The following is a 25,394-nucleotide window of genomic DNA, read 5'->3' as shown; positions in this document are numbered from 1 at the left end:
GATAAAAAACCTCTTGAAAGTAGGCAGAGAGCGAAGTTAATAACATTGCTCAACATAATAAAGGCCATATATGACAAACCCACAACCACCATTGTCCTCAATGTTGAAAACTGGAACCATTTCCACTAAGATCAGGAACAAGATAAGGTTGCCCATTCTCACCACTATTATTCAACATACTTTTGGAAGTTTTAGCCACAGCAATCAGAGAAGAAAAAGAAATAAAAGGAATCCAAATCAGAAAAGAAGAAGTAAAGCTGTCACTCTTTGCAGGTGATATGATACTATAACTAGAGAATCCTAAAGATGCTATCAGAAAATTACTAAAGCTAATCAGTGAATTTGGTAAAGTAGCAGGATACAAAATTAATGCATAGAAATCTCTTGCATTCCTATGCACTAATGATGAAAAATCTGAAAGTGAAATTAAGAAAACACTCCCATTTACCAATACAACAAGAAGAATAAAATATCTAGGATTAAACCTACCTAAGGAGACAAAAGACCTTCATGCAGAAAATTGTAAGACACTGATGAAAGAAATTGAAGATGATACAAATAGATGGAGAGATATACCATGTTCTTGGATGGGAAGAATCAACATTGTGAAAATGACTCTACTACACAAAGCAATCTACAGTTTCAATTCAAACGTTATCAAACTACCACTGGCATTTTTCACAGAACTAGCACAACATAATTTCACAATTTGTTTGGAAACACAAAAGACCCCAAAGAGCCAAAGAAATCTTGATAATTAAAAACGAAGCTGGAAGAATCAGGCTCCCTGACTTCAGACTATACTACAAAGCTACAGTAATCAAGACAGTATGGTACTGGCACAAAAACAGAAATATAGATCATTGGAACAGGATAGAAAACCCAGAGATAAACCCACGCACATATGGTCACCTTATCTTTGATAAAGGAGGCAAGAATATACAGTGGAGAAAAGAAAGCCTCTTCAATAAGTGGTGCTGGGAAAACTGGACAGGAACATGTAAAAGAATGAAATTAGAATACTCCCTAACACCATACACAAAAAGAAACTCAAAATGGATTAAAGACCTAATTGTAAGGCCAGACACTATCAAACTCTTAGAGGAAAAGATAGGCAGAACACTCTATAACATAAATCACAGCAAGATTCTTTTTGACCCATCTCCTAGCGAAATGGAAATAAAAATAAACAAATGGGACCTAATGAAACTTAAAAGCTTTTGCACAGCAAAGGAAACCATAAACAAGACCAAAAGACAACCCGCAGAATGGGAAAAAATATTTGCAAATGAGGCAACTGACAGAGGATTAATCTCCAAATTTTACAAGCAGCTCATGCAGCTCAATATCAAAAAAACTAACAACACAATCCAAAAATGGGCAGAAGACCTAAATACACATTTCTCCAAAGAAGATATACAGATTGCCAACAAACACATGAAACAATGCTCAACATCATGAATCATTAGAGCAATGCAAATCAAAACTACAATGAGATATCTTCTCACACCAGTCAGAGTGCCCATCATCAAAATATCTACAAACAATAAATGCTGGAGAGGGTGTGGAGAAAAGGGAACCCTCTTGCAGTCTTGGTGGGAATGTAAATTGATACAGTCACTATGGAGAACAGTATGGAGGTTCCTTAAAAACTAAAAATAGAACTGCTATACGACCCAGCAATCCCACTACTAGGGATTTACCCTGAGAAAACCATAATTCAAAAAGAGTCATGTACCACAATATTCATTGCAGCTCTATTTACAATAGCCAGGACATGAAAGCGACCTAAGTGTCCATTGATACATTAATGGATAAAGAAGATGTGGCACATATATAGAATGGAATATTACTCAGCCAGAAAAAGAAATGAAATTGAGATACTTGTAGTGAAGTGATGGACATAGAATCTGTCATACAGAGTGAAGTAAGTCATAAAGAGGAAAACAAATACTGTATGCTAACACCTATATATGGAATCTAAAAAAAAAAAAGGAATGGTCATGAAGAACCTAGGGGAAATATGGGAATAAAGACACAGACCTACTAGAGAATGAACTTGAGGATACGGGGAGTGGGTAGTGTAAGCTGGGACAAAGTGAGAGAGTGACATGGACATATATATACTACCAAATGTAAAACAGATAGCTAGTGGGAACCACCCGCATAGTGCAGGGAGATCAGCAAGGTGCTTTTTGACTTAGCTGGAGTGAGATATTGAGGATGGGAGGGAGGGCGACACAAGAGAGAAGAGATATTGGGATACATGTATATGTATAACTGATTCACTTTGTTATAAAACAGAAACTAACACACCATTATAAAGTAATTATACTCCAATAAAGATGTTTAAATTAAAAAATGGGCAAAAGACTTCAATAGACATTTGCCAAATAAAATATACAAATGGGTAACAGGTGTATAAAAAATGTCCAACATCACAGGAAAATGCAAATAAAAACCACAATGAAATATCACCTCATACCCATTAGCATGGTAACTATTAAAAAATTAAGCTAACAAGTGTTCGTGAGCCTATGGAGAAAGTAGAACACTTGTACATTGTTGATGGGAATGTAAAGTGGTGCAGTCACTATGGAAAGTGCTATGATGGTTCCTCCAAAAATTAAAAATACGACTAACATATGATCCAGACATTCAATTTCTGGGTGTGTACCCCAAGGAGTTAAAAGAAGGGACTCAAACAGATACCTGAACATGGACATTTTTAGTAGCTTTCTTCACAATAGCCAAAATGTGGAAGCAACCCAAATGTCCATCAGCAGAAACATTGATAAACAAATGTGGTATAGACATGAAAGGGAATATTATTCATTCTTAAAAAGAGAGGAAATTCTGACACATGCTATAACATGAGTGAACCTTGAGGAAATTATGCTAAGTGAAATAAAGCAGCTACAAAAAGACCAATACTGTATTGTTCCACTTTGATAAGCTATCTGGAGTATTCAAACTCATTTAAACAGAAAGTAGAATGCTGGTTGCCAGGTGGCTGGAGAGATGAGGAAATGGGAGTTGTTGTTTAATGGCTATGAAAAACTTTGGAGATTGGTTGCACAACAATGTGAATGTATTTACCACTACTGAATTGTACACTTAAAAATAAAGTGGTACATCTTATATTAGTGTGTTTGATCACAATTTGGAAAAAAATAGTTAAATTAAATTTCCACCCAGAAGTCACAAAATAGTATTCTTTATGAGGACCCCATATTCAATCTCTTATAGATAAGAAGACATTTTCACTGGAGGTGGGTACTGTATCAATAAGTAAATTGAATGGAATAATATATCTGTAAAGCATACATTTTTTTAAATCATACAGTTTAAAAGGGTAATGCATTGATAATCATAGAAAATGTATTTCATATGATTTAAAATATCATTGTTTACAAAAAAGATATCTAACATATGTTTAGCACATTCCTGGTCACTAAGGATATACAAATTTTTAAAAAATAATAAATAAAAAAGAAAAGCATTTCTCAGAAAAATAAGGCCAATAAGCATATAAAAACGCTTGGTCTTTCTTAAAGAAATATAAATCAAAAGAGCACGATACCATGTTTCACTAAACTAGCAAAAATTATAAAGTTGGATAATACCTAGCATTGATAAAGATGTAGGAAAATAAGGACTATCATACATTTCAGCCTTTGTTCAGGCAATTTCTCTATGTTTACAAAAAAAAGAAAATTAAATGCACATACTCTTTGGCCAACCAATTCCATTTTGTGGTATAAGACCTAAAATTAAATCCCCATATTATATGTGTCTTGATATCTAGGGAAAGCCGAGTGGGTCTTGAATGATGGCCCAATCACAAGTTCCCCTTATCATCGTGTTCCTGAAGATAAAGTACCATATTCAAACAACTCTCCTTAGCATGGGGACCAGGCACAGTGGCTGCTTATCCCTGAATAGCAAGCTACAGTTCCCTGCTAGCCCACAGAATGATTCAAACAAGTCAATCACATTCTCCTGTGGGAAACAGAGATTTCACCATGCCTAGGGGTTACACCACAGCCTCTGCTTGTTCATTCTGTTTCCAAGTAGAATTATCCTATGGCCCTGCATGGCATACAGTGTTCTCCTCTTATAGGCTGTGAGTATGTGTGACTAATACACTACTGTTGATTTCATCTGTCTAGTGTTGAGAATCAGTTGTTTATCAATCCCTATAACTTTAAGCAGGAATCCCTTCCTTGTCAACTGGAAGAAGTGGGGGTGATAAAAACATATGGCTTGGAATTTCCTATTATATATAATTGCAAATATAAAGCAAGATATAGGTACCAGAATGTCCATTTCAGCATTGATTTTAATAGCAATAACCTGAAAACCACCTAAATGTTCGCCATTAGATAACTAAATTAGATAATATAATTAGAAAATATTAGATAACAATTACATAAATTGTATAGTGTCCATATGATGGAGCACAATGTAGAAGTTAAAAAGACTGAAGTATATCTGTATGTGATGATATAGAAACATCTTCAAGATATACGAAGTGAAAAAAATTAAGTTATAGTATCATCAATTTTTTTCTAAGTGTATATGCATTTTTACCCTGGAAATTTACCCAGGAAACTACTGACAGTGGTTGCCTTTGGTGTCAGGATTGGAAGTTTGTAACTAAGGAAGGAGAGAGACTGTAGCTCATTTTATACCTTTCTAATTGTTTGGCTTTTTTTTAATCAAGTGCATATTTATTTTTACAATGAAAATAAAAGTAAAAAGGCATGATACCTGCTATTAAGCAGCACATTGTCTAGTGGAAAAATGAACAAGCTTTCACAAAACAAGTTGGAAATCTCAACACCATGGGTTAATATCTGGACTGATTATTGGGATAAGGCAGAGTAGTGCACAGCATATGGAAAGCTGAGGGAGTAAGGTGAAGGAAGTGCTAATTGAGCTAGAATTTTTTTAATAGTTCTCACTTCGAAAGGGTTACTCCTATGTACAAATATATAATTCAGTTCCACATTTAACTAAGATACATACTTAAAACAGGAAACTCTGCTCCCCAATATCAGAGTTTTGTCACTTAGTTTTATTTTTAAGAGAAAAATAAAAGAACTAAATTCCTGGAAGTGTCCTAGAGGCTGGTGAAGAGGCCAGAAGATTTTTTTCTATTGTGTTACAATATAATCCAGGTGAAATCAAAACAATTGTCTTGTCACATGGGCCAAACCTCAGCTTTCACCTGGATTTCCAGGGTTACTGGAATGTTACTCTGAACAAAATCAGCAAGATAATTGACTAATATGTCTCCCTCACTTAAGTCAGCAGTTAAGGCTGAGGGTTGTCTTGTAAAGTGAAAGTGGCTTTATATATATATTTTTAAACATCTTTATTGGGGTATAATTGCTTTACAAGGGTGTGTTAGTTTCTACTTTATAACAAAGTGAATCAGTTATACATATACATATGTTCCCATATCTCTTCCCTCTTGCATCTCCCTCCCTCCCAACCCTCCCTATCCCACCCCTCCATGCGGTCACAAAGCACCGAGCTGATCTCCCTGTGCTATGCAGCTGCTTCCCACTAGCTATCTACTTTACGTTTGTTAGTGTATATATGTCCATGCCTCTCTCTTGCTTTGTCACAGCTCACCCTTCCCCCTCCCCATATCCTCAAGTCCGTTCTCTAGTAGGTCTGTGTCTTTATTCTTGTCTTACCCCTAGATTCTAGATTTCAGTAGAGAGACAAAACTGATTTCAACTTCAGGCTCCTCGGGGAAGAATTCGCCTTCTCCTTTAAGTGCCCACATTTTATTTCTTCAGTAAATGAGTATTCAGTTTTAATGTTAATTGATTTTTATTACCTTATTTATTTTCTTAGTTAAAATATGCTCTTAGGAGCTTTAAAAATAACTGCCCTTTCCCCCATAAGCTTCTACTTATCAGGCGTTGTCATAAGTTGCCTTCAGCATTGCTAATGCAGGACATTTCCAACAAATCAAATCAGCTTTTATTTAGTTCAATTTAAGGGATGAATCAGCTTTGGATGTCCTCTAAATGAATTACAAATTAATTGGCTCAGTGTGTTCAGTGTTCTGTTCATTATTCCTTCCAATTGACAATAATGTAGGCTAAATTATAGTGGAGAATTTGGTTCAATGGAAAAATATGGGAATATTTATGTTGCCTGTTATGAATTGTTTGAATCTACCTAGAACCTTACTACCATTTATTTTGCTCTTTGTTTTGCTTTGAGAATTTTAGCTCCACAAATATTGTACAATCAATATAGGAGGGACATGTAATGAGATTTTTATGTTATAAATATTATAACTTGAGGGTTATTTCACTTGATTAAAAAAGAAACTTGGATGACATGTTTTGATTCTTTTATTGGAAACATGTAATTTAGTACCAATATTTGTAATAACTGTTACTCATCAGGTTTTTTTTTTTAACTTGGGGAAGCACAGATCTAGCTGGAAAGGAAATTGATTGACACACACTCAAAGAAAAACTGTACTATATGTCTTATGAAAAGACACATGCTAATTGTACAATCTAATTTCACTTTCTTGGTGGTAAACTGAGAATTCATATATTGTTTTTCCTCCTGATAGCTAACATTTCTTTTCAAAAGATTGTAGCTTTAAGACAAATTTGCACCTGTTATTTAGTATTGTATCAGTTTTAGTTATGATAACTCTTTTATTTGAGTCATGGTTTGTATGTTGTGTACATTATTTTCTGTTGTTACCTATATCTAATTTAGGAGAGGGTTCCATTTTAAATTTCAGTTAGGAAGGAAACATTGAAAGCAGTTTATGTCTAGGAAGTCTTTGAAGTCTAACCTCTCTGTGGGGCCAGATCATTTATTCTTAGGTAGAAGGCAGCAACAGAACCTCACATCTCATGCCATAATGATTTGCCACTTTTGTCCTCAATTCATTCAGTCTCACAGGCTTTTTCTGTCTCTCACTCTCGCTCTCACCACATTCTTTCATCACAAACACACACATACAGGATTTTGCAGCATATAGTTAGATAGATAGATAGATAGATATAGATATTCAGTTTTCAAATTTTATTTTTATTTAAAATTTTGGTCATAAAGGTTCCTATTAAATTGTTTAAACAATATTTAACTTAGGAAGTGAAAATCTTCTGTTTTCCCTATATACAGTTGGTTATTATATATTCTTGCAGAATTTCTTCCACATGTCAGCATTTTTCTTTTGTTTTCCTTTTTATTTTTTTAACATCTAATTGCTTTACAATGGTGTGTTAGTTTCTGCTGTAAAACAAAGTGAATCAGCTATATGTATACATATATCCCCTCAACAGCATACATATATATTTTTTTTTTAAATAAATTTATTTATTTATTGACTGCATTGGGTCTTCATTGCTGTGCACGGGCTTTCTCTAGTTGCCATGAGCAGGGGCTACTCTTTGTTGCAGTTGAGGTGTGCGGGCTTCTCATTATGGTGGCTTCTTTTGTTGCGGAGCACAGGCTCTAGGTATGGGGGCTGCAGTAGTTGTGTCATGCAGGCTCAATAGTTGTGGCTCAGGCTTAGTTGCTCCATGAGAGCATGTGAGATCCTCCTGGACCAGGGCTCGAACCCATGTCCCCTGCATTGGCAGGCAGATTCTTAACCACTGCACCAGCAGGGAAGTCCCTATATTTTTAACTAAAGTTAATTTTCAGATTTTTTTACCACCCCTTGAGTTAATTGGAGACACCATAGTGATAAAGCTACTAGAAAATAATCAGATATATTTCTACTTCTAGCTCTGCTATGGTCTCTCTGTGCCCTGTTGAATAAGTCCTTTGACCTTTCTTTTCATGACTCCTTATTCACAAATAGAGGTCATTATTCTATCATGCTTCTAATTTATTTCCTAGGGATGCCTCCAGGATTCGTTGAATTCAAACAATATATAAAGTCCATAGTTTATTGGTTCAAAAAAACCCTAAGAGTAAAAAGGATGGGCTTATTCTGAAACTTTCTGAAGCCATAAATATGATTGTTCTTTGAAAACAACATTATCTTATTACATTTATCTTATTTAGTCTTTTAATTTATTATAACATTAGTAGGAGCCAATCTGTGGTAAATCTAGATTAATTTATCAAAAGACAACACTGTGACATGATCCTGACTCTGGTATGTTTTTAAATATATGTAGTGTGAATGTGAATATACGTATTATAGAAAAAAGTTTGAAAGAACATATATTAGAATTAACAAGTGTAATTTCCAGGATTGTTAGTGATTTAAATTCTCTTCTTTTTAAATATATCTGTATTTTCTACAATTAATATGTATTATTTATGTGACTACAACCATTTTTTATCAACATTGCTTAATTGTTATCAGGTAAATTTTTTACTCATTTTATTCTAGCACACTTTCATGTCATAGTAATAAATACCATGATAATGCCCATTTCAGGAAGGGGGAACACAGAGTAAGAATTGTGAAATTATTTGTTGAAAGTAACCTAGCACATATCACTCTTATGATTTAATATTTTTCCTTTGAGTATTCTAATTTTTTAAAATGTTTTTTACAGCTACAAGACCGCACTCAGTTCAGTGACCAAGACTTAGCCACCCTTAAGAAGTACTGGGACAATGGCATGACCAGCCTTGGCTCTGTTTGTAGAGAGAAAATTGAAGCAGTGGCAACTGAATTGAGTGTTGACTGTGAAATAGTTCGGGTAAGGTATTTTCAATAATTTTCATGTTGTGGTTGAAGAGTGTCATAAATGAAAGCCTTAAAAAGTTGTATGGTTGGCATTTCTCTAATTAGTGATGTTGAGCATCTTTTCATGTGCTTTTTGGCCATCTGTATGTCTTCTTTGGAGAAATGTTTATTTAGAGATTCTGCCCATTTTTTGGTTGGGTTGTTTGTTTTTTTCATATTGAGCTGCATGAGCTGTTCATATATTTTTGAGATTAATCCCTTGTCAGTCGCTTCATTTGCAAATATTTTCTCCCATTCTGAGGGTTGTGTTTTCATTTTGTTTATGGTTTCCTTTGCTGTGAAAAACGTTTAAAGTTTTGTTAGGTCCCATTTGTTTATTTTTGTTTTTATTTCCATTTCTCTAGGAGATAGGTCAAAAAAGATATTGCTGTGATTTATGTCAAAAAGTGTTCTGCCTATGTCTTCCTCTAAGAGTTTTATAGTGTCTGGCCTTATAGTTAGGTCTTTAATCCATTTAGAGTTTATTTTTGTGTATGGTGTTAGGGAGGGTTCTATTTTCATTCTTTTCATGTAGCTGTCCAGTTGTCCCAGCACTACTTATTGAAGAGATTGTCTTTTCTCCATTGTATATTCTTGCCTCCTTAGTCATAGATTAGTTGACCATAGGTGAATGGATTTATCTCTGGACTTTCTGTCCTGTTTCATTGATTTATGTATCTGTTTTTGTGTCAGTACCATACTGTTTTGATTACTGTTTTGATTATGGTAGCTTTGTAGTATAGTCTGAAGTCAGCCTGATTCCTTCAGCTCCATTCTTCTTTCTCAAGATCGTTTTGGCTATCTGGGGTCTTCTGTTTTTCCATACAAATTCTAAATTTTTTTGCTCTAGTTCTCTGAAAAATGCCTCACACTGGTCAGAATGGCCACCATCAAAAAATCTACAAACAATAAATACTGGAGAGAGTGTAGAGAAAATAGGACCCTCCTACACTGTTAGTGGGAATGTAAATTGGTACAACCATTATGGAGAACAGTATGGAGGTTTCTTAAAAAACTATATATAGAGCTACCATATGATCCAGCAATCCCACTCCTGGGCATATATCCAGAGAAAACCAAAATTCAAAAAGATACATACACCCCAATGTTCACTGAAGCACTATTTACAGTAGTCAAGGCATGGAAGCAACCTAAAAGTCCATCAACAGAGGAATGGATAAAGAAGTTGTGGTACATATATACAATGGAATATTACTCAGCCATAAAAAGAGAATGAAATAATGCCATTTGCAGCAACATGAATGGACCTAGAGATTATCACACTAAATGAAGTAAGTCAGACAGAGAAAGACAAATAGCATATGATATCACTTATATGTGGGATGTAATTTTTAAAATGATACAAATGGACTTATATGCAAAAGAGAAACAGACTCACAGATCTTGAAATCAAACTTATGGTTACCAAAGGGAAAATGTGGCAGGAAATGATAAATTAGGAGATTGGGATTAACATATACACACTACTATATATAAAATTGGTAACAAAAAGGACCTACTCTGTAACACAGGGAACTTTACTCAATACTCTGTAATAATCTCTATGGGAAAAGAATCTGAAAAAGAATGGATATATGTATAACTGATTCATTTTGCTGTATACCTGAAACTAACACAACATTGTTAATCAACTATACTTCAATAAAAATTAATTTAAAAAATTGTATGAGGTGCTTTAAACAATGCCATCAATAAAGTGAAAAAGATAACCCACAGAATGGGAGGAAATATGTTCAAATCAAATATCTGATAAGGATCTTATCCAGAATATGTAAAGAACTCTTACATATCAATAATAAAAAGGCAAATAGTGCAATTTAAAAATGGGCAATAGATTAGAATAGTCATTTTTCCAAAGAAGATGTACAAGTGGCCAATAAATACACTAAAATATGTTCGACATCATTTGTCATTATGGAAATCAAAACCACAATGAGATACCTCTTAACACCCACTATGATGGCTATAATAAGAAAGACAGGTAATAAGTGTTGGCCAGGATGTGGAGCAATTGGAACCATTATACACTTCTGGTGAAAATATAAAATGTTTTAACCACTTTGGAAAACAGTCCTCAAAATTTTTAACATAGAGTTACCATATGACAGCAATTCCATTCTTAGGTATACACTCAAAAGAAATGAAAAGTATGTCCACTCAAAAACTTATACATGGAGATGCAAAATCTCTCGTATGGAGGGCCAACTATGGGACTTGAGTATCTGTGGATTTTGGTATCCCCGATGGGTCTTGGAACCCCCCCAAGGCTACTTCCCAACTGTAGAGTCACATAACTAAGTTGTTGCAAACATACTTAAAATGTTTCCAATAATTGCATCAAGCAAAAAAAAAAAAAAAAAGGTATTTCCTTTAGTGTTTACATCTACATTGATAACATCAATTCATCATTTTTTTTTGTTATTCAGACCAGAGCAGCTTGTTTCTTTATTGCAGATAATACAGTTTGTTCAGAGCTTTGTGACCTCCTAGAGGTGTGGGATAGGGAGGATGGGAGGGAGGGAGATGCAAGAGGGAAGAGATATGGGAACATATGTATAACTGATTCACTTTGTTATAAAGCAGAAACTAACACACCATTGTAAAGCAATTATACTCCAATAAAGATGTAAAAAAAATGTGCTTGAAGAGAGAGGTGTAGAATTATGCAACATCATTTCAACATATATGACTACAGAACACTTTTTTCAAAAGACTGACATTGCACAGGGACATCAGTTAAGGGGTCATTGCTTTAAGTGTCTTCACATTTGTGACATTTTATTTTTCCTTTGCAATAGTCCTATGAGGTATAGAAGAACAAGGTCACACCTTTCAGATAAAAATGTTGCTAATAAATAATTAAAACTAACTGATATATCAAGTATTAATCGAATATATAGGATGTCATTTACTATTCTAGTCACCATAGGGCTAGAATGAAAATGTAAATCTTAGTTCTTGCTCTACTTGAAGAGATAAGTCATACAAGAGGAAAACAACCATGAAATGGTACTTTCTTTTTATCCAACAATATTTTTATACAAGTTTTAGTACATAATGGCATCTGATGTTGCCTGATTACTGAAAATAAGACTCATGGATGGTAAATTATTCACTGAAGTTATAAGCAGGTCAGTTCTGGACCTTACATTACCACTTGAACTTTGTGAATTCCAAAAGAAAATCACTAACTGGTATAATGTCTATCATATAAAGAAAAGAAAGGATAACTATATCCCCCAATAATTAGTCAGCAATATCAATGCACCAGCACTGGAGTATTGTTGAATCCAACCTCGTGATCTTCTAAAAATGACCATTCAAAAGTCCCTGGGAAATCACCAAACTCCTTTAGAAGGATTTAGCTAGAACTCTCTGTGTTTCTATAATAATATTTTATTGATCAAGATTGACAAAGTAGAACATTACCCTTTGTTTCAAAAGTGAGACACAAGGCCCTTGGTTTTGTTATTTAAGAAGTGTGTCCTCACCAAATGAACCTACCTACGAAACAGAAATAGACTCACAGACATAGAGAACAGACCTGTGGTTGCCAATGGCAGAGGGTGGGGGAGGGATGGAGTGGGAGTTTGGGGTTAGCAGATGCAAGCTATTATATACAGAAGAGATAAACAACAAGGTCTTACTGTATTGCACAGGGAACTGTATTCAATATCCTGTGATAAACCATAGTGGAAAAGAATATAAAAAAGAATATGTATATATATATATCTGAATCACTTTACTGTACAGCAGAAATTAACACAACATTGTAAATCAACTATACTTCAATTTAAAAAAAAAGAAGTGTGTCCTGTAAAATTAACATTATCTTTAGTCTTAATGAAAGATTATTACAAGGGCTTCTAACAATGGGGAACTTACACTACAAAATTTGGCCAGCATGTAATAACGAGAGATATTCTTCTGTCATAAAATTTTTAAAAGACAGTATATTTGCTTTGTTTGGAGGTTTTTGGCATTCTCCACTAATGGCCTCTCTACTACATGTTACATTATTAACATTAACTTGTTTGGAAAGTTGGCAAAAAGTTGCTATATCGTATTACTTCAAGTGGTTCTATGGTACTACAAACATAAACTAGGGACCAAAGAAACAATAAAAATATTCATCTATGTTAAGAGACTGATTATTCATAATGGTCAGAATTTCTGAATTCTACATATAATACAAGGTGGAATTTCAATTAACACTTTAGTATTACGGTGACAGCGTTCACAGCTCAACCAGTAACTAATGGGATAACTTTGGGTGTCACTCTCTAAAATTCAGTGTTCACAGCTGTTTAAAAAGAGAGAGAGAGAGAGAGAGAGAGAGAGAGAGAACAAATTACCTGCTTCACTGGGGTGAAAGAAATGAGAACTGAATATATTCTAAGGATCACTGGTCCCTTCAGGGAGCCAGTTCCAAATTACTTAGGAAAACACTTAATACTATACCTTTCCCATGTCCCAAGGAGATTAGTATAAGTATCAACATACTCCAAGGCTCTGTGAAGTTCTGCTGTAATGAAATTTATTAACTTTCCATAACCAAGTGTTTCTCCAGTCTACTTGTTCCCAAAACAATTCTGCTTTTTCCTGTTGGTACCCCCAAGAATCAGTGCTACCCAGAACACACTTGAGGGTGATGCCTCATGAAAACAAAAAGATGAATTTTAATGACCTCCAGGAATAAAAGTTTTGAACTTGATGATGTATTATTTCTGATTATAAGTAACACACACAATAAGACACCCTTGCCACCCTTGCTGGAGATAGCTGCAGAGTTCAAGTACCGATAATGTAACAGTAATGAGTTTGTACGGAGAGCAACTTGGATGCATCTTGTGACGCTACCTATACAGAATGAGGTAAAGCTATCTTGAGTGTGAACATTGATTCATCTTTTTTAGGAAAAATTGATTTGACTTTGAAGAAAAGTTTATCAATTTCAAGATTATATCTATTCAAATTAAATAAAACTGCCAATTCTTGTGTCAGCTTACCATCATTAACATGAAAATCAAAAAGGCATACTATAAATTGAAAAGAAACTCTAAGCTTATGAATATCAACAAAGTATCCTTCAAATTTTTCTTGTAATTTTTGAAATCCTTGTATATAGAACTGGTGACTACGCCTACAATCTGCACATTAATTCATGTTAGAAAAGTGTATAAAATAATCATTTTTATTGATATGAAAAGTTTTAATCTTAGCAAAAATTATCACACTTGTCTGGGTAGTTCACAAATAAGCTCTTCCTTTCATTGAATCTTCAAGTATAACTTGATCTTATGCAGTGTGATCTCAGTGAAAAAAGTAGAAATCACATTGCCAGTTTTGTCTTTTATTAGTGAATATTCGGTAAACATTACTACTGTGGACTTATTGTTTGTGTCACTTCCAAATTCAGATGTTGAAACTCTAATCCACAATATGATGATATTTGGAGGTGGGGCCTTTGTAAGGTAATTAGGTTATGTTAGTTCCTGAGAGTGAGGACCTCAAGATGGGATTAATGCCATAATGAAAAGAGCCACATCTCTCTTTCTCTCTCTTGGCCCTGTGAGGACACACGGAGAAGTTGGCTGTCTACAAGCCAGGAAGTGGACTCTCACCAGACACCAGGTCTACTGGTGCCTTGATCTAGACAAATATTTGTTGTTTAAAGAAAACTTATACATGGATGTACACAACAGCATTATTCATAATAGCAAAAAAGTAGGAAAAAATGTTCATCAAGTGAATGAATAGACAAAATGTGATATATGCATATAATGGAATATTATAGAGCCATATAAAGGAATGAAATACTGAAACATGCTATAAAATAGATGAATCTTGAAAACATTATGCCAAATGAAAGAAGCCAGTCACAAAAGACTGCATATTTTATAGTTCCATTTATATGAAATGTCCAGAATAGGCACATCTATAGAGATAGAGGGTGGATTTGTGGCTGCTAGGGGCTGGTGGGAGGGAGGAATGAGGAGTGACTGCTAATGGGTATAGGTTTTGTTTTTGGCATGATGAAAATGTTCTGGAATTAGCTAGTGGTAATTGTTGCACAACTCTGTGAATATGTTAAAAATATTTTCACTGTACACATTAAATGAGTGAGTTGTATGGCATGTTAAATATATCTCGATAACACTGTTTTTAAAATTGCACGAGATATCTGCCCTCTTAGCACAGCTGGTAGCACATAAGTCTCATAAAATTGCATGAGGTGATCTGAAATACAGTACTCCCCCCTTATCTGTGGTTTTGCTTTCTGCAATTTCAGTTACCTGTGCTCAACTGCAGTCTGAAAATATTAAATGGAAAATTCCAGAAATAAACAATTCATAAGTTTTCATTTGTGCTCTGTTTGGAATAGCATGATAGATCTTGTGTCCTCCTGCTCCATCCTAGGATGTGAATCATCCCTTTCTCCAGTGTATTTATGCTGTATATGCTACCCACCCATTAGTCACTTAGTAGCTATCTAAGTTATCAGATTGACTGTCATGGTATCTCAGTGCTTGTGTTCAAGTAACCCTTATTTTACTTAATAATTGCCCCAAATCTCAAGAGTAGTGATGCTGGCAACTTGGATATTCTCTTACTGTGCCTAGTTTATAAATTAAACTTTATTGTAGGTGTGTGTATAGAAAAAAAAAAACATAGTATATATAGCGTTCGATACTATCCCTGGTTTCAGGCATTCATTCAGATAATAGGGGAGTACTGTACATCTCACATATTATATAATGAATGATAGATTGAAAAATTATATTGATCAGTTGTGGGAACTGTAGTTTACATTCCATTTAAAAGATACTTGTATAAGATTTAGATAGTGGCAGACGTATGGTGGTATTTAACAACCAGCTATTTAAGGGAAAAAAAGCCCTGATTTATAACATTTGTTGATTTCTATGATATAAAGATTCCTGCCATGGCTGATTCCATGGCTTCTTCAATGCAGAGTTCAAAAGAGATGCTAACAATTGACTCTTGTGAGCAAGTATAAGTAGGATTCAGCTCACACTGGAGGATCATTACAGAAAATCAAGAATGAAGTACTATTAAAGAAAAAGGACAAAATGCAGAACTCTTCCAGAGGAAGAAATAAAGTATTTTCTCATACATATATGAAGAAAGAGGGAGAAATATAGGGAGAAATCATAGAGCACATTTCTCAAAATAAATAGTGTTCTCAAAATAAATACTGCTCTGTCCAGAGCCATGCTTTTTATTTTTTTTTAGGATTCAGATGAGAAATCAAATAAAATCCTGTATTTACTGAGCATGCTATGTGTTATATATACGAACAGGGAACTAGAAATGCGTTAGACACTTGTCCTATTTCTAAGGAGCTTAAAGTCTAGCAAAAGGGGTGACAAAAGAATATAAATGACTGAAGAGGAATTGGAGTGGTATCATGGTATGAGGAGCCTAATCAAAAGTCACAATTAGGGAAATACAGAGCATGTGTTTTTGTTGTCACTGTTTTTAATGTTTCTTTAAATCAAAGTTATACATGCACATAGCTTAAGGAGCTAAGTTCTGTAGAACTTGCTACAAAACCAACATTCTTTACTTCTCTCCTCCTACCATTTCCCGATAGCCAGAGTACTTTCTACTCTTTAAGATGATTCCTTTGGTATTTACCACCATCTGAATAATGTGGTATATTAATTAGAATTAGGTTTTGCTGTGAATAACAAAAAGACTCAAAATAACAACGGCTTAAACAAGATATTTCAATTCCATGTACAAGTCCAGAGCTGGCATGGCCCTTCTGCCTTGTGAAGTCCTCAAGAGACTCTAATGCCTTCCATCTTCCATTCTGCCATCCCTATGATGTAGCCCTGGTCCTCAAGGTCCAAAATTATGGCATTTACAGTCCAGGCAGCATGACAGAGATGGGGAGAAAGAAGGGACAAAAAGTGTGTACTAGCTATCTTTTAAAAGGGATTCCCAGAAACTGCCACAAGACATATTCACTTAAACCCCATTGGCTAAATATTAGTCACATGGTCATACCTAACTACAAGGGAAGCTGCAAATGTAGTTATATTGTAGAGAGTCATGTGCCCAGCTAAACTTTCAGTTATTATTGGAAGAGGGAGAAAGATATTGGGGAACACCTAGCTGTCTCATCTATCTGTTTATATCACTACTTCTTGATTTTTCAGTGTTAGGCATTGTTGATTGATTTTTGACTATGAAATGCAAGACATTTTGTCTAACTCTTTCAAGATCTCTTTATTGATCCTTTCACCTACATGTATACTTCTTCTCTTCTTATCCTCACAGTATAATTATTCCATAATTTTGGTTAGTTTGATATTTTGTGTTAACATTATTATGACTATGTAAATGCTTTACACATTTGACTTGCGTGGTATAATATTATTTTTGTCCTTTTCTGCATACTATTATTCTGTTTCCTTGGAGTTCTTTATTTACTTTGGTTTTGGTTTTTGTATGTTTGCTTGCTTAATTTTCTAGGTACTACTACTAATTTATCCTCAAAACCTTCCCCAGTTGTACATACTTCCTTTCAATACATTCATACACATTTGGTAGTACAACAATTTTATCATCTTAAAGAAATTTTCCTGGAACTTCTGATCTGCTCCAAACTGTTACTCTGCACCTGGAGCACAACTGTTACCCTGAGATTTCCATATTCAATCTGTCTGTTCTTTTGCTATACTTTCAGTAAGATATTCTCAAATTTATCTTCCAACTTTTCTTTTTTGAGGTTTTCTCACTTTTGTTTTTATTCAATCTGCCACTGATACTAATAAACTCCATGTGCCATGACAGCAGCTTTCAGGATCCATGGACTGTCATAAGGGTTCCTTGAGACCCCATACTGCAGGAGAGAGGACACAGAGACAGAATATTACTAAAAACATACTCTTCCAAAATGAAAGATAAGATAACCATAGGGTTCCTCACTAAGATTCTATTTGATATAAAGGAGTTTTAGGCATAACTGAGGTTAAAAAATTTCAAAGCCATGGATACTGTGCAGAAATTTTTATCCCTATAAGAATACTAACATACAGAAAAAGAAAGAAGTATTACCATTTTCTTCTTGCTTATGGCTTATTAAAACTTCTACTAGAGGAAAGAATAGTGAACAGCTTACTATCTTTTTATTTTTAATGGTTTTCCAAAATGCAGCATGCCCACAGCAGAAAGAAACTTTGAAAAGGTTATGTGCTGTAATAGGACTTCTTTTGTAATATTAGATAAACTGCAAATAAAAATATGTTTCCCACATAAATATATTCCTGAGATTGTGGTAGAAACTATGTAGATGTTTAAAAGTCTAATAGACCTTCTAGTTATTGATCACCAAAATGAACTTTGCCTCAGGATGTATAGTTAGCCATTACTTGTGGAATAATGTGGAAATTTTAGATTCATGTTTCCTTGTTATATCTTATATTTCTAAAAAAGTCTAAGAAGCAAATTTGGTATATTTCCCCTTTAATTTCATTGAATATTATGTACATACATTTCTTTAATGTGGAATGTTTTCCCAGGTTCCTGCCTAATATTACTGACATTCATTCATGAAAGGTAAACCGAACACCTATTATGTGCCAGAACTCTTCTAGATGCCATGAGAAAAACGCAGTTCTCCTTCAGAATTTGCAATATAGCATGGTCAAATTTTTTAGTCTCTGTGCTTCAGTTAACAGTAAATGGACATAATATAACAGAGGGTGGTTTTGAGATAACATATGTGGATAATAAGTGTAAAGCACCATAAGTCACCCGTAAAAGTTTGTTCCCTCCCTTATCTCTCTGCAATTCAGTTTAATGCCTGCCTTTTCCATCTGTGTTTTCATTGTAGTGGACATACATAAAAACAAACTCTTGTATGGTCAAATATTTATATAAACAACACATGTTTGAATGTTAAAAACACATTTTGAAAGACAAGTAAATTTCATGGTAAACAGATGTATGTTTTTACATTTTAGATTATTTTCCTAGGATCATGGCTAAATTTGAAATGAATTTAAATAGAAGAATTCTTTGCACTTATACTGTTTTTAGCTTGTTTTTTCATTAAATATAACCCTCCACCACCAATGTGTATGAAAAACAAATTGTAAACTCTCTATTATATAACATGGATATTGACTTAAAGCTGGTGGGCATCTTGAGATTGAATACCATACTCTTATTTTATATAAGAAAAGTGTAGATAGATGGGAGTATGGCTCACCTAAGGTCACACAGCTGGTCAGTGATTAGAGGCCAGATCTCTTTATTACCAGTCTACCATTATTGTCATTTCCATTTCACAAGTCTATGCCTTGCCATAAGAATTACTTTGTATATTTCTTAAAAATACAAAATCTTGTTAAAGCTAAAGCCTCTGGCAAGTACTGAAATTGGAATTGATCATTTCCTAAGGTGCAGCATTTATCTCTCTTACTTAATGTATCACCCTGTACATATTTTTCTACATGAGCTTCTCTGAGGACAGCAGTTATAAACGCTTGATGGGGCATATGTCAGAGTGTAAAAAAGAAAAATATACTGATTAACAAGACTCAAAAACAAAGGTGGGGGGGACCTTCAAGAAAGCGGAGGAATAAGACGTGGAGATCAACTTCCTCCCCACAAATACATCAAAAATACATCTACATGTGGAACAACTCCTACATAACACCTACTGAAGGCTGGAAGAAGACCTCAGACTTCCCAAAAGGCAAGAAATTCCCCACGTACCTAGGTAGGGCAAAAGAAAAAAGGAAAAACAGAGACAAAAGAATAGGAATGAGACCTGCACATCTGAGAGGGAGCTGTGAAGGAGGAAAACTTTCCATACACTAGGAAGCCCCTTCAGTGGTGGAGACAGGCAGTGGGCAGGGGGGAAGCTTTGGAGCCATGGAGGAGAGTACAGCAACAGGGGTGCAGAGGGCAAAACAGAGATTCCTTCACAGAGGATCAGCGCCGACCAGCACTCACCAGCCTGAGAGGCTTGTCTGCTCACCCGCCAGGGCAGGTGGGGGCTGGGAGCTGAGGCTCTCGTTTTGGAGGTCAGATCCCAGGCAGAGGATTGGGGTTGACTGTGTGAACACAGCCTGATGGGGGCTAGTGTGCCACAGCTAGCTGGGAGGGAGTCTGGGAAAAATCTGGACCTGCCTAAGAGGCAAGAGACCATTGTTTCAGGGTGCTCGAGGAGAGGAGATTCAGAGCACTGCCTAAACGAGCTCCAGAGATGGGCACTAGCAGGCTAACAACACAGACACCAAAGACGGCCATGAAATGCTAAGGCTGCTGCTGCAGCCACCAAGAACCCTGTGTGCAAGCACAGGTCACTATCCACACCTCCTCTCCCAGGAGCATGTTAAGCCTACCACTACCAGGGTCCCATGATCCAGGGACAACTTCCCCAGGAGAACACACGGTGCACCTCAAGTTCTTGCCACATCATGCCTGCCTCTGCCACCACAGGCTCAACCTGCATTCCATACCGCTGACTCCCCTTGGGCTGAGTGAGCCAGAGACCCCTGAACAACTGCTACTTTAACCCCATCCTGTCTGGGCAAAGAACAGATACCCTCAGGCGACCTACATGCAGAGGCATGGCAAAACCCAAAGCCAAACCCCAGGAGCTGTGCAAACAAAGAAGAAAAAGGGGAATTTCTCCCAGCAGCCTCAGGAACAGTGGATTAAATGTCCACAATCAATTTGATGTAGCCTGCATCTGTGGAATACCTGACTAGATAACAAATGATCCCAAAATTGAGGTGGTGAATTTTGGGAGCAACTGTAGGCTTGGGGTCAGCCTTCTGCATCTAATTTGTTTCTGATTTTAGGTTTATTTTAGTTTAGTATTTAGAGTTTATTATCATTGGTAGATTTGCTTATTGATTTGGTTGCCCTCTTCCTCCTTAGTTTTCTCTCATATACAGATTTATTTTTCCTTATTCTCTTTTTCTGATGGTGTATGTGTATGATTCTTTGTGTGATTTGTCTGCATAGCTTTACTTTTACCATTTATCCTAGGATTCTCTCTGTCCATTTTTTGTTTGTTTGTTTGATTTTTAGTATAGTTTTTAGCACTTGTTACCATTGGTGGTTTGTTTTTTGGATTGGTTGCTCTCTTCTTTCTATCTTTCTTTGCTTTTCCTTTTTTATTACCTTATATTATTTTAATTTTTAATAATTATTTTTTATTTTAATAACATTTTTATTTTATTTTATTTTATTCTTCCTTTCTTTTTTTCTCCTTTTTTTTTCTGAGCTGTGTGGCTGACATGGTCTTGGTCCTCCATCCAGGTGTAAGGCCTGTGCCACTGAGGTTGGAGAGCCGAGTTCAGGACATTGGTCCAAAAGAGACCTCCCAGATACATGTACTATGAACCAATGAAAGCTCTCCCAGAAATCACCATCTCAATGCTAAGACCCAGCTCCACTCAATGACGAGCAAGGTACAGTGTTGGACACCCTACGTAAAACAACTAGCAAAACAGGAGTACAACCCCACTCATTAACAGAGAGGCTGTAAAATCATAAAAAAGGTCACAGACACCCCCAAAACAAACTACCAGATGTGGCCCTGCCACAAGAAAAAAAGATCCAGCATCATCCACAAGAACACAGGCACCAATCCCTTCCACAGGAAGCCTACACAAACCACTGAACAAACCTCAGCCACTGGGGGAAGACACCAAAAACAACTGGAACTATGAAGCTGCAGCCTGCAAAAAGGAGACCCCAACACAGTAAGTTAAGCAAAAGGAGAATACAGAGAAACACACAGCAGATGAAGGAGCAAGGTAAAAAATCACCAGATCAAACAAATGGAGAGGAAATAGGCAGTCTACCCGAAATAGAATTCACAGTAATGATAGTAAAGATGATACAAAATCTTGGAAATGGAAAGGAGAAAATACAAGAAACGTTTAACAAGGACATAGAAGAACTAAAGAGCAAACAAACAATGATGAAGAACACAATAAATGGAATTAAAAATTCTTGAGAAGGAATCAGTAGCAGAATAACTGAGGCAGAAGACCGAATAAATGACCTGGAAGATGAAATAGTGGAAATACCTATTGCAGAGCAGAATAAAGAAAGAAAGAATCAAAGGAATTGAGGACAGTATTAGAGACCTCTGGGACAACATTAAATGTACCAACATTCGAATTATAGGGGTCCCAGAAGAAAAAGAGAAAAAAGAAAGGGATGGAGAAAATATTTGAATAAATTATAGTTGAAAACTCCCCTAATATGGCAAAGGAAATAGTCAGTCAAGTCCAGGAAGCAAAGAGAGTCCCATACAGGATAAATCCAAGAAGAAACACACCAAGACACATATTAATCAAACTATCAAAAGTTAAATACAAAGAAAAATTATTAAAAGCAGCAAGGGAAAAGCAACAAATAATATACAAGGGAATCCCCATAAGGTTAACAGCTGATCTTTCAGCAGAATCTCTGCAAGCCAAAAGGGAGTGGCAGGACATATTTAAAGTGAAGAAAGAGAAAAACCTACAGCCAAGATTACTCTACTCATCAAGGATCTCATTCAGATTCAATGACAAAATTAAAATCTTGACAAAAAAGCAAAAGTTAAGAGAATTCAGCAGCACCGAACCAGCTTTACAACAAATGCTAAAGGAACTTATTTAGGCAGGAAACACAAGAGAAGGAAAATACCTACAATAACAACCCAAAACAATTAAGAAAATGATAATAGGAACATGCATATCGACAACTACCTTAAATGTAAATGGATTAAATGCTCCAACCAAAAGGCATAGACTGGCTGAATGGATACAAAAGCAAGACCCATATATATGCTGTCTACAAGAGACCCACTTCAGACCCAGGGACACATACAGTCTGAAAGTGAGGGGATGGAAAAAGATATTCCATGCAAATGGAAATCAAAAGAAAGCTGGAATAGCAATTCTCATATCAGACAAAGTAGACTTTAAAATAAAGACTATTACAAGAGACAAAGAAGGACACTACATAATGATGAAGGGATCAATCCAAAAAGAAGATATAACAATTGTAAATATTTATGCACCCAAAGTAGGAGCACCTCAATACCTAGGGCAAATACTAGCAACCATAAAACGGGAAATCGACAGTAACACAATCATAGTACAGGACTTTAACACCCCATTTTAACCTATGGACAGATCATCCAAAATGGAAATATATAAGGAAACACAAGCTTTAAATGATACATTAAACAAGATGGACTTAACTGATATTTATAGGACATCCCATGCAAAAACAACAGAATGTACTTTCTTCTCAAGTGCTCATGGAACATTTTCCAGGTAGATCTTATCTTGGGTCACAAATCAATCCTTGGTAAATTTAAGAAAATTGAAATCATACAAAGTATGTTTTCTGAACACAACACATTGAGACTAGATATCAATTACATGGAAAAATCTGTAAAATACACAAACACATAGAGGCTAAACAATACACTACTAAACAACCAAAAGATCACTGAATAAATCAAAGAGGAAATCAAAAAATCCTTAGAAACAAATCACAATGAAAACACAACAACCCAAAACCTATGGGATGCAGCAAAAGTAGTACTAAGAAGGAAGTTTATACCAATACATTTTACCTCCAGAAACAAGAAACATTCCAAATAAACAACCTAAACTTATACCTAAAGCAATTAGAAAAAGAAGAACAAAAAAAATCCGAAAGTTAGGAGAAGGAAAGAAATCATAAAGACCAGGTCAGAAAAAAAATGATAAAGAAATGAAGGAAACGAGAGCAAAGATCAGTAAAACTAAAAGCTGGTTCCTTGAGAAGATAAACAAGATTGATAAACCATTAGCCAGATTCATCAAGAAAAAAAGGGAGAAGACTCAAATCAGTAGAATTAGAAATGAAAAAGAAGAAACAACTGACTCTCTAGAAATACAAAGAATCGAGATTTGGAAGCAAGATGGCAGATTAGAAGGACATGCTCTCACTCCCTCTTGAGAGAACACCAGAATCACAACTAACTGCTGAGCAATCATCAACAGGAACACAATGGAATACACCAAAAAATATATCCCACATCCAAAGACAAAGTAGAAGCTACAATGAGATGGTAAGAGGGGCACTATCACAATAAAATCAAATCCCATAACTGCTGGGTGGGTGACTCACAAACTGGAGAACACTTATACCACAGAAGTCCACCCACTGGAGTGAAGGTCTTGAGCCCCACGTCAGACTTCCCAACCTGGGGTTCCAACAACAGGAGGAGAAATTCCTAGAAAATCAGACTTTGAAGGCTAGTGAGATTTGATTGCAGGACTCTGACAGGATTGGGGGAAACAGACACTCCACTCTTGGAGGGCACACATGAAGTAGTGTGCACATTGGGACCCAGGGGAAGGAGCAGTGACCCCAGGGGACACTGAACCAGACATACCTGCTAGCATTGGAGGGTCTCCTGCAGAGGCAGTGGGTGGCTGTGGCTCACCATGAGGACAAGGACACTGGCAGCAGAGGTTCTGGAAAGTATTCCTTGGTGTGAGCCCTCCCAAAGTCCACCATTGACCCCACCAAAGAGCCCGGGTAGGCTCTGGTGTTGGGTTGCCTCAGGCCAAACAACCAAAAGGGAGGGAAACCAGCCCCACCCATCAGCAGTCAAGCAGATTAAAGTTTTACTGAGCTCTGCCCACCAGAGCAACAGCCAGCTCTACCCACCACCAGTCCCTCCCATCAGGAAACTTGCACAAGCCTCTTAGATAGCCTCATCCATCAGAGGGCAGATAGCAGAAACAAGAAGAACTACAATCCTGCAGCCTGTGGAATAAAAATCACATTCACTGAAAGATAGACAAGATGAAAAGGCAGAGGGCTATGTACCAAATGAAGGAACAAGATAAATGCCCAGAAAAAGAACAAAATGAAGTGGAGGTAGGCAACCATCCAGAAAATGATTTCAGATTAATGATAGTGAAGATGATCCAGGACCTCGGAAAATGAATGGAGGCGAAGATCAAGAAGATGAAAGAAATGTTTACTAAAGACCTAGGAGAATTAAAGAACAAACAAACAAAGATGAACAATACAATAACTGAAATGAAAACTACACTAGAAGGAATCAATAGAAGAATAACAGAGGCAGAAGAAGGGATAAGTGACCTGGAAGACAGAATGGTGGAATTCACTGCTGCGGAACAGAAAAAGAACAAAGAATGAAAAGAAATGAAGACAGCCAAAGAGACCTCTGGGACAACATTAAATGCAACAACTTTCACATTATAGGGGTCCCAGAAGGAGAAGAGAGAGAGAAAAGACTCAAAAAAAATATTTGAAGAGATTACAGTCAGAACCTTCCCTAACATGGGAAAGAAAATAGCCATCCAACTCCAGGAAGCACAGAGAGTCCCACACAGGATAAACCCAAGGGGAAACATGCTGAGACAAATAGTAATCAAATTGGCAAAAATTAAAAACAAAGAAAAATTACTGAAAGCAGCAAGGGAAAAATGACAACACACAAGGGAATCCCCATAAGGTTAACAGCTGATCTTTCAGCAGAAGCTCTACAAGCCAGAAGGGAGTGTCATGATATACTTAAAGTAATGAAAGGGAAGAAGCTGCAACCAAGATT

General features: G+C 35.9%; 1 protein-coding gene across 1 annotated transcript in view; it reads left to right on the top strand.

Moving 5' to 3' along the window:
* HDX (highly divergent homeobox) overlaps positions 1-25,394 on the top strand; it is a 177,094-nt gene that overhangs the window by 99,904 nt on the left and 51,796 nt on the right. The window contains exon 5 of the mRNA XM_033404037.2: positions 8,568-8,714. Coding sequence (XP_033259928.1) covers positions 8,568-8,714 — 147 coding nt within the window. The remainder of the gene's footprint in view (positions 1-8,567; positions 8,715-25,394) is intronic.

Source organism: Orcinus orca, chromosome X, assembly GCF_937001465.1.
Source record: "Orcinus orca chromosome X, mOrcOrc1.1, whole genome shotgun sequence".
Classification (NCBI taxonomy): Eukaryota; Metazoa; Chordata; class Mammalia; order Artiodactyla; family Delphinidae; genus Orcinus; species Orcinus orca.
Note: the sequence above shows the minus strand (reverse complement) of the source record. Positions and strands in the feature narration are given on the sequence as shown.